At 47.6% G+C, this 11,095-nt stretch overlaps 1 protein-coding gene across 1 annotated transcript in view; it reads right to left on the bottom strand.

The window, feature by feature from the left end:
* Window positions 1–1,113: 1,113 nt before the first annotated feature.
* The window catches only part of DSCAM (DS cell adhesion molecule), a 718,205-nt gene continuing 708,223 nt past the window's right edge, over window positions 1,114–11,095 (bottom strand). The window contains exon 33 of the mRNA XM_073231316.1: window positions 1,114–3,507. Within this exon, the coding sequence (XP_073087417.1) occupies window positions 3,155–3,507 (353 nt within the window). The 3' untranslated portion in view covers window positions 1,114–3,154. The remainder of the gene's footprint in view (window positions 3,508–11,095) is intronic.

The raw sequence follows: 11,095 nt of genomic DNA, 5'->3' as shown, positions 1-11,095 counted from the left end.
GCCTGTCCTAAGGACTGTCTAACTCTGCTCCTGTCTAGGCTCATCAGGCTCAGAAATTCCATACGCTACTCAAGAATCTTATCCTCGAACCTATGAGATCAGACAAGCACAGTTTTACATAGGCCTGAAGACCCCATTTTAAGCCCGTTAGGACGGCAACAGCTGTGTCTCTAAGAACTGAAGACAGCTTGATTCCCCTGACTCTGTTGTTTGACAGGTCATGTTGGAACAATGGGTGGTAAAACAACATGGGGCTCAGGACCCCTAGATAAGAAATTGTTGACACTTAGTCTCCCCAAGTCACCTTAAGCAGAGGAGCCTTAACTGAATGGTGATCTGTCACTTATTTTAAGAGCAAGTTAAGCCACAGTGTGTTTTCTTTGTCTGAGGATATTATCAAGATTCTCTGCAGCAAGAGCACAGAGATGATGGAGATGAGGGCCTAGCACTGACCCGGTCTAGCCCGTGACCAGCTGTCTACATCTTGCCCATCCATGTTTTCTCACTGCCATTTTGCTGCCCTCTCCTCTGCATGGGAAGTCACGGCACATATGGCTAGAAGGAAGTGGGCGGGCAGACACGTGAACTAACGGAGGCACCGGGGTTCCTGTAGATACAGGAGCTCTGGGGGGCTTACTGGTTGTATGTGAAGGGAAGCCCTTGCCCATTTCAGGAAGGTAGGGATTTTTCAGACTGCCAGCCAGATGGATGCTTCAGAGGAAACACAGTCCACTGACCCAAGAGCTATTGTCTATTGACCCTACCGTCATTGGCCAGGGGATAAAGACTTCATCGAGTGTCACTCCTCTAAGACACAACAATCTGGTTGCAGACTTAGGCTAATAAGATGACATCTCAGAGACATTATAAATCAGATTAGAGACAGGCAGTGGTCCAGAGGAAACTCATTATTATTACTCTCAATAATGGTCTTTTTAATACAGGGTGGTCCTTTAATGCATAGACCTGGATCTCTCTGTGGACTTTAATACGAGGCCCCTTCATGAGAGGTAGGGAGGGAGGCTGTTGGATACAGTCCCTGTGTGTCAAACTCATTTTAGGAAGCATTTTCAAGGCAGGGTTATTGAAAGCAATCCACTCCAGAAGCAGACATGATGTAGAATTTTTTTATTTTTCCACAGCTTGAGAGAAAAACTCAAAAAACAAAATTCAAAATAGTTTTGGAAATATATGTTTTAGACTGATGAAAGATAAAGCTTTAATGTTTTTCCCCAGAAAGTAGCATTTCATTTCTTTTGCATAAAAAAGCAGTCTGTGAGACTCTGAAAGGCTGCAAACAATAAGCTATCAACATGGTTTAAATTTTGAAACTATGGCAAGAAAAAAATGCACATGTCATGTCCATGGAATCCTCTAATATTTGTGCCACCAGGTGGTCTTGACATGCTGGACCCGTTCTGCAGGTGCTCAGTGTCACTGCACCTAAGCAGGCAAATGGGCTTGCCTGGAAAGTATATGGAAGGAAGAAGTGATGGAAAAGTGGAGGGAGAGAGGGAGAACAGGAAAGAAATTTCTGAACATGTTCCCAGATGGTGCTGTTACCAGCTTGTGCTGGTGGCTGGGACGGAAGCCTGTAAAGAATATTAAGGGAGTGGAAGGTACTTGTGCAGTCTGTTACCTGAGCAACTGAGTAGCCATGGGAATTTGATGGAGTTTTTAGTCAATGTCAAACCTTTGACATGGAGACCTAAGAGAATGGGATGTGGCGGCTGGCGGAGGGGGGGATCCTATGCTCTTTCTAACACACACTGTGTATGGGTTATGGGACGAAGAATGCAGTTCATACAATTAAAAAGTAAGTTCTCTGCTGGGATGAGCCACATGATAAACAATTTAAACTGAGAAAGGAAAAGAAAGTTAGATTTCAGAGGAACATCATTTACTGTTGACGTGGTTTCCTCTGGGTACAGAGTCAACATATACAGCAGTGGTCTATTGCGCATTTACGTGCCAGTTATGGTGGTGGCAGGTCCCGGTGGGCAGGGCACATAGACTTGTAGTCTTTGTTCCTTTCTCCCGCCAGCTGGGGCTAACTTTGGGACTCTAAAGAAGGGTTCTGCACATTTTTTTGTGAATGGGCGAGATGGCAAATATTTTCAGCTTTGCAGGGCATACCACTCTGCTGTAACTACACAACTTTGCCCTTGTGACACAAAACAAGCATAGACGAATGGCAAATGGTGCTGTGTACCAATAAAACTTTATTTATAAAAACAGCAGTGGGCCAGATTTGGCCTGTAGGCCAGGGTTGGCTGGTGCCTGGTCTAGCTAGAAGGCCCGGTGCCGTGGGAGGGCAAGGAGCAGTGGGGGGCTTAGAGAACCTGGCCAGCCCCTCACTATGACGGAGGTCTGCGGCACCTCCTGTGCTCTTCCCAGCCATGCTCAGGGCGTCAAGAGTGCTGGTCTCCTCTCTGCTTTATGCAGCCGGGCTCTGCGTTCAGTCCTGGTATTTGCAAACACAGGTATCAGTAAGGAGGAAGACCCAGCAACCAGTGGGAGACAAGAGAAGTAGACGTCAAAATAAAGGCCGACAACCTTTCCTTTTTTATTTCACTTAGACAAAATGCAAAGAGTGTCTCATTAAATTAAAAAACGAACAAAAAGGAAAACCAAACCGATTCCCCCCCACCCTTTCACTGATGGCACTCATCCTAATTAACAACAGAAGAAGGTCAAATTGAGGACCCAGTTTCTAATGGGAAAGAAAGGTGTGCAAACGTGACTAAGGTTCCCCCCGCCCCCAAATCGATGTTCCTTTTAAATTCACAAAGAGGGTAATTCTTTTTCCCCTGTTTTCTTTCTTGAATCTTGTGTGATAGAACTTCCAGTCAGAAGATTGAATTAGTCCCCCATGCACTTTGTAGAAAATCGGTAAAAATGCAATAGCCTGTGAAGATCATAAAACTGGACTTCTTTCCCAAAAAATCAGATGCCCAGGCAGATGGAGCTCACACTCAGACAGAAAAAAAGCAGGAGAGTCTTTGCACTGTCTGTGGTTTCAGTATTTTCTCTTTTTTTTAATATATTTTGGCAATTTTCTTTAATTATAAATATTGGAATTCCGTAAAAAAAAGGTAGCTTTGATTGAATTTTTTAAATTGTATTTACAACGGCTGTCCAGTCATGCTGTCTGTTATACCAGGGTGTACGATTTGGCGTAGGGATTGTTTGCTTTCAAGTGGCCCCGGGAGTCGAGCAGCGATTCTTGGGAGCTGCTCATTTTAGCTGCCTGTCCCAGCTCCGCCCCGTCTCGCTGAGGTAATGTGGCCGTGGCCCCCTGTGGCCATTGCTGTCCCTCTCTGGTGGAGGCTGTGGAGGAGGGGGCCTCCATGGGGATCGGCTCGAGGACCGTGGGGCGCTTCAGGGTCCGACTTTTCTGAGGTTCCAAGCATGCTTGCCCCAAACTCAGGTCCCTGCTGGTGCCTGGACCGCTTCGGTTTAACAAGAAGTCCATCCTAAGGTATGAGGGCAAATGTATGAGGTCACCTGGAAAGAAACACAGAGCAGTTAGCCAGTGCCGTCACTTGGCCAATAGGCACCAAGTGGCCCTGTGTGTGTGCGATCAGCCCCTCAGGGCTCAGAGATGGAAACGTCCCTGCACCTGGGAGCCTTCTTCCTGGCCCAGCGGGGCCCACTGGAAGGCCACGGAGCCATCCTCACATTTGTCCCACCTGGTACAGGGACAGCAGCTTTTCTACACACATTTAACAACATAGGCTCTTAATGTCACACTTGAACTGGAGAAATAGAGGTAATGAGATCCTCTGAAACCCCATGATGGTTGGGAAATCACACCTCAAAAGCCACATGGAACATGGGGTGTAAAATGTGATGGACTGAACCCTGTGTGGGATCAGAAGTGCTCGGAGGGCCAGGGGGCTTGAGGAGGGAAGAGGAAAGGAGAACAGAGCTAGTCTAGGCTCAGCAGGCCCATAGCTGAGGGACCTGGGCTGGCCACGCAGTTCCTGGGCTTCTGGGACTCTTTTGGGGACAATCCAGAGAGAGGGCCTCTTTACCAGGAGCGGCCTGCCCGCGGAACTCGGTGCGTGTCTTCTGTTTCAGTTAGCGCGGTGTGCAGAGGTAAGAACAGCTGAGACTCACTTTTAGTATTCCTACTTCCTTCTCCAGACTACTCACTCTGGTTTCTGCGATGTCCTGCAAATGCCCCCTTGGGGTTCCTTCAAGAGAACCGGCTTGGGGGAGAAGGTTGGCTGGCTGTCCAGGACACTGAGGCCTGGAGGCCAGTCCTCTGGGGGCCTCCTGAGCCCTGCCTGAGCCCATGGGGTTCTCTTGATGGCCATGCCCCTGCGGGGGGCTCCCGAACAGGCAGGGTCCCCAGCGTCCTGGCTCAGCCTGCTCACAGTGCACGGCAGCCTCTGGCTCTGCCTGCCCATCCTCCGTCCCTTTGTCTTCTCACAGGTGTCGATGTGTAACCTGGCCTCTGGACAGTACCCCCTGCTCCCACTCCCTCTTTCTCTCTCGTCTTCCTAAGAAGTTCTCCAATAAATCCTTTGCATCCTTAATCCACCTGGGCATCTGCTTCTTGGAAATCTGAACCAGGTTTTTTGTCTTGTTTTGTTTTTGTTTTATTTATTTATTTATATTTATTTATTTATTTTTATTTTGGTATCATTAATCTACAATTACATGAAGAACATTATGCTTACTAGGCTCCCCCTTCACCAAGTCCCCCCCACATACCCCTGCATAGTAAGATGCTGTAAAATCACTACTTGTCTTCTCTGTGTTGCACAGCCCTCCCTGTGCCCCTCCCACACTATACATGTTAATCGTAATGCCCCCTTTCATTTTCCCGCCCTTATCCCTCCCTTCCCACCCATCCTCCCCAGTCCCTTGCCCTTTAGTAACTGTTAGTCCATTTGTGGGTTCTGTGATTCTGCTGCTGTTTTGTTCCTTCAGTTTTTCTTTGCTCTTATATTCCACATATGATGAAATCATTTGGTACTTGTCTTTCTCTGCCTGGCTTATTTCACTGGGCATAATACCCTCTAGCTCCATCCATGTTGTTGCAAATGGTAGGATTTGTTTTCTTCTTATGGCTGAACAATATTCCATTGTGTATATGTACCACCTCTTCTTTATCCATTCACCTACTGATGGACACTTAGGTTGTTTCCATTTCTTGGCTATTGTAAATAGTGCTGTGATAAAGATAGGGATGCATCTGTCTTTTTCAAACTGGGCTGCTGCATTCTTAGGGTAAATTGGCAGAGCTGGTTTTTTACAGAAATGGTTTTTTTGAAGGTCAACTATGCCTTCTAATCGCCACACTCTGTGGTTTCTTCTTGGGCCTCATTCCACCTACTCCGGCTAGAACCCTTTGATGCCACTGATCTTTTTGTTTTGTGAGCTCATGGCTTCCAATGCACTTTGTGCTCCCAGATCTCTTCCTGCCTCTCTGGCTGCCACTGGTCTCCTTTACAGATCCTTGTCCACTGCCCACCCTGAACTCAGGGTTTCCCTGGGGCCTGTGCTCTGCCCTCTCTCCCATCATCTCTTTATGAATAGCTCTCATGTCTACTCTTTTCATTTTTCTCTCTCCTGAGCCCAAATATTGTATTTCAGATGCTTTGCTAGACATTTCCCCACAAATGTCCATCCTGAATATACAATGCCACAGTCTACAAATCTAGCTTGAAAAGGCCTGCACACGCTGCCAACCGTGCCCCCAAATATCACTTCTCCCTGTGTGTGCCCAGTCTTGTTTAGTGTCATCCCCATCCACCCAGAATGAATGCTTGAAACCTCAGTGCCTGCTTGACTCCTTCCTCTTCAGGTCAGTTCTTCTTGTGAAATGTCTCCTGACACCTTTTTGTTCCCCTCTGCATGACCCTGGTTCAAGGCTTTAACACGCGTCACCTGCCCCTGCAGTACACGACCACACCTGGGACCTAGCCGCCAGACATAGTTTGCACCCAACACTCCCCTGGACTGAAGCTTGGTCTTGGACTGAACCTGATCTTCAGGCAGATTGGCAATAGACAGTGCTCATCACCCAGCGAGCGCTGCCCACCTTTCTCACATCAAGACACATGCAGACAAGGGGTGTTTGTGCAGCCCGCTGGGATGATCACCGGGAGCTCTTTCTGACCCTCCTGGGGGCTGAGGAGCTCACTTGTCACTCCTTTATAGCCTATCCGGTGGGCAGCTCTGGTTAGAAAGTGGGCTGGGGGCATGCGGTCCTGAAGACAAGAGACCGGGTAGGAGGATGTGCAGGTGAGGAAGCCAGGATGAGGCCTGAGCTCAGAAGACTTTGGCGGAGTGCTGTGGTGAGGAGGCCTGGGGATGAGGGCTTCAGAAATGACGACAGGTGGGACGGTGAGGCGGAAGTGTGGTTAGGGACCACTGCCTCAGATTTCAGGCTTAAGAAACCGGGTAGCCGTGGGGCCATTCATTCATTGGAAAAAGATCATATTTTGTTGGAAAAAGACAATGGGTTTGGTTTCAGATATGCTGTTTGATGTGGTTGGGGGACACCCAGGAGGAGGTACCTTGGGGGCATTTTTAATCTTAATAACATATTAGGGCATAACCCATTCCTTAACATATTCAATCTAAAATGACTGTCAGTTCTCATTTCTTTTGAAATATTCCCTGCTTTCCTTGCTGTGGATCCTGCCTGTCTCAGCCTCCCGTTGGGCCCTTGAGCTCTGAGGACAGAGTTGGGGTCGAGGAACCCCTTACCATGAAGTTCTGGCCGTGCTAACAAAGGAATGGAAACTGCATGTGTTTAGACAGTGACTTAAACTCCAGAGCCTTCGGAAATTCAACTTGACTCATTGGAAGGGGATAACCAGTAAAAGAGCAGAGAAGTGCTGCTCAGAGAAATTGGAAAACGAGACCCCATACCAAGACAGCGGCTGAAAACACATTTTGTACAATTTCAATGGGCATAAGAATTTTCATGCTATTACTTTCTGTAAGATTCTTCCCCCCAGGATAAAATGAACAGTGACCTAATTTGGGGCACATTACCTAGTTGAGTTCTGTGTCCTTGCATTATACTCTCATGTCACTTGGTATTTATAGTGCAAGAATCACTTAGCATTTCCCCATTGGCTTTCTCAGGATGTCTTTATCCCACAGAGTGATGGGGAGTAATGACATGATTTCATCAATGTCTCTACCACACATTTCACTCCCATGGCCCCAGGGACATTCTAGATTGGCTCACTCAAACCAGAGGGACTCTGATTTCCCGTTGGCTTCATTCAGTGACGTGGGTCAAAGGAAGGCCTTATTGATAATGAATCCCTGACAACAAACTGACCGTAGTCCTCTTGGAGAAAGACATTACAGAATTTGGCACAATTATGAAAAGGGTTTTGGTGACTTAATGTATCTGGACTTCGACTTAGAAAAAAGTGATGGCATGAGGTCAGGCGTTATGGACCCTAATGTTGAAGGTACAGGTCCATTTTGCCACGTGTATTAGCTTTGCTCCTAAACAAGTGGGAATATACAACTTTAAAAAATGAAACATTATATCCCTTATGCCTTTTATGATGGCATTAAAATTACCAATCTTCACTTACGGTAGTGGATGTATGCTTCAGTTTCTCTATTGGGGGTTAATTATTTTGCAAACAAATATTCTGGAAGCATTAACAGCTGCCACTAAAAACTAAACTTTGGCTGAAGAACATTTTGTATATGAATCAACACAACCTAATTTAACAACTTTGAAACTGGTGGATGTTTTATTTATCCAATTTCCAAGAAGTGATTCTCTGTCTTTATTCTTAAGAGTTTAATAAGGAAATTATATTAATTTGCCTTTTTATTATTTACATGACTATTACTTTAAAAATTCATTTTCTGTTCAAATATTTGAGAAAATGTCGAGTTCATTTACTTCCATGCTTATTTAAAAATGTAAGTCGAGACTGTCTCATGTTATTTCTGAAACTCAACTAAATCATGAACACTTGACATATCTGTAATGTGTTACAATGGATCTGGGAATGAGTCTCTATCCCAGCAACTCCCCATTGAATGAATAGGGCTTATTAAACCCCTAAAAAGCAATAGCATCTTGGTCCCAGCTGGACTGCAGGATACTCAGGTCCTAGATTAGATGGAACAGATGTGATTGAAATCAAAAGACAAAGCCCATGACATTGCCCTCTGCCTGCAGGTGTTCCGACTTTAGATTTAGTGATCAGAAGGGTGAGGATAGGGAAGCTGAAAAAGATTGGTGAGAATTGGAAATCCTCAGTGATGGAAACAGCTCGGCCATATCTTTATATACATAAGGGCTACTTGTATTTGTTGACTGCAAATCTGCCAAGTATCTCTGAATATCCAGTGGCTTGGAGTGATCCAGTTTTTTGCTTTATGAGGTTGCTTTATGAGGCAATGGTTTATGAGGTTGTACGATGCTCTAATTAGTTCTTTTGACAGTAGGTATTTTCTGATTAGCACCAAAAGTGGCCCTATCAACAGTGTGAATTTTGCAAATGAGCTCTCTCAATAATTCATGCACTTATGAGGAAGAAAGCACCAGAATAATTGGTGGTGAGCTTTGTTTATTAAAGACACTTTGTGTCCAGTAAGATCCCACATCATGTGCTAATTCCAGGACCACTTTGGGATACTGGGTTCTCTAATCATCTGTCCATCTTCTACATTCTTCAGACACCTGCAGGTACTGAGACAACTCATGCACTTATTACTCCAGAAAGAGAGAAACAAAATGAGAAAGTGTGGTGACAGTCTGGATATTGGTACACCTGCTTCTCTTAACGCCTGCCCGCCATTGGACTGCTTCACTGGGAGAAACCAAATTATGACTCTAATGGTGGCAATTACGAGAAGTCTGGGTGATGTTGTCTGTATTTAATCTGGCTGGTTTGGATATGGGCTCAGTTTCCTCATTTGTGCCAGGAATAATAGACTGCCACGAAGAGTGGTGGTGAGGATTTAATTAGGTAGTGCATGTGAACGTTTCTGTCAGACCTCTCCCTTCCCATTGGATCTGAAGTATGGACTGCAGATCTGCCAGGGAACGAGCTGCCAGCTCTTCCTTATACTTGGCTTCTGTCTCTAGGGGGTTGGTTAATGTCCCCCGGAAAGATTTGTCCATGTCCTAACCCTCAGAATCTGTGAATGTGACCTTATTTGGAGAAAGTCTTTGCAGATGTAATTAAGTTAAGGATCTTGAGATGAGATCGTCTGGATTTAAGGCAGGCCCCAAATCCAATGACATGCGTCTTTACAAGAGAATCGCAGAGGGAGATCTGGGACCCAGAGAAGAGGAAGAAGGCCACGTGAATGGAGGCAGAAGTTGGAGCAGTGCAGCTACAAGCCAAGGAGCTGAGCCTCTAGAAGCTGGGAGAGGCAGGAAGGGATTCTTCCCTAGAGGCCTTGGGGGGAGCACAGCCCTGCTAACACCCTGATTTTGGACCTCTGGCCTCCAGGCTGTGTGGACATAAACATGTGCTGTTTTAAGCCTCCCCATTTCTGGAACTGTGCTACAGCAGCCACAGGGCACCACACAGATGCCCCTTCTTCTCGGCTGGGATGGGCTCGGGGACCTCACATGAAGCTCCTCCGGACACTTCTACTGTAGGGGAACAGTCTCTGCTCACATCAGCCAGGCAAAGGGGGCCATTTCTCTTTAGCGACCAATGACACAGTCATGATTACAGTGTCCCCACCAAGCTCTGCACTAGTAGTGGCCCCTTAGTGGGCTGGACTGTCACCCATCCTTCCTTCTCTCCTGAGGCCAAGACAGTGTCTCTTCTCCCAGGCCATCTGCTCCCTGGATAAGTGGACCCCTGTCCAGCTGGTGACAAAGGGCCCCTCAGGGCCAGGCCAGGCTTTCTGGAGTCTTCCCTGGAGGGAACAGAAACTTCTTTGAAGCATCTTTCGCCATAGGTCCCTCACCGTGCAGCCCTCCCCAGCTGACCTGGCCCAGCTGCTGACCCCTCTCTGGCTCCGTGCAGCAAAACAGCCCGAAGCTGCTCAGCCAGGATCCCTGGAGGTCTGCAATGTGTTTGAAAGTAGCAGGGGCCCAGGAGAAGTTCGAGGATCTTTTTAGCTTTGAACTCCTGAGTCACGTCTGTCAGGTACACGAACCCACTGATGTCCTTGTGTGTAAACCCCTATCTGCAAACACAGGCATAGTCCTGTCCCAGGATCAGCGCTGTTTCCAGTAAAACCAGCTACAGTGGGGCCCACCCCTGCTCCTGGCAAGGATTCACATCATCTATTATTTATCTTCTCTTTGCCTCACTCAGCTCACCTCTCCACTTTGTCTCTTTCTTTCTTGTTTTCCCTTGTGCTGAAACTTTCATCCATGAAATAAAAGGCATAGGGAGGAGGTAAGCCAGAGAGGGTGCAGGTGGAAGAGGCAGGGAGCTAGCAGGGTGCAGCACGGCAGCCGGGGTGCAGACAGCGAGGGAGGAGTGCGTACGTGTCATGTGTGAGATCACACGTGTGTGTGTGTGTGTGGCAGACAGGCAGAGCCAGGAGAACAGAGGGCTGAGCAGGTGCTGCAGGGGAAGATGAGGCCTGCAAGGCAGGGTGGGGGTGGGAGAGCTGTGCGGGGAGGGGTCTGGGCCTGGTGCTCCATCCCACAGCTCCTGTCACCCTGCTTACCTGGATGCCCACACTTCCTGCACCTTTCTAGTTAGCTGCTTTCCCGAACCCAGCGCCAATACAAACAGGATGGCAGTGGGCTAATGGAGTCCCATGGGGGCTTGGGGGCACACTCTGTCCACCGACTTCTGTGGTTTTCATTTGCACATTTGTATGCCAAGAACAGTTACCCCACTGTGCTCTGCTTCTGCGGTCGATGGCCCTTGTGTCAGAGATGCAGGGTGGGGGCGAGGTGAAGGAGGCTGACACCCCTGGGCAGGCAGAGCTCTGAGACCCCAAGTTAGGGGCTGAGATGCTGGACCAGATGGGGTGAGAGGGGCTGGGGGTTATGGGGCAGGGCTGGGGTGAGCGGGAGGGACAGAGAGATGGACACACACACACACACACACACACATGGAAGCAACGTGCAGACCCACAATAGGCAGAGATGAAAAAGGGAGACAAAGAGCCA

This window comes from Manis javanica, chromosome 3, assembly GCF_040802235.1.
Source record: "Manis javanica isolate MJ-LG chromosome 3, MJ_LKY, whole genome shotgun sequence".
Lineage (NCBI taxonomy): Eukaryota > Metazoa > Chordata > Mammalia > Pholidota > Manidae > Manis > Manis javanica.
This window is presented reverse-complemented; position numbering and strand designations above follow the sequence as displayed.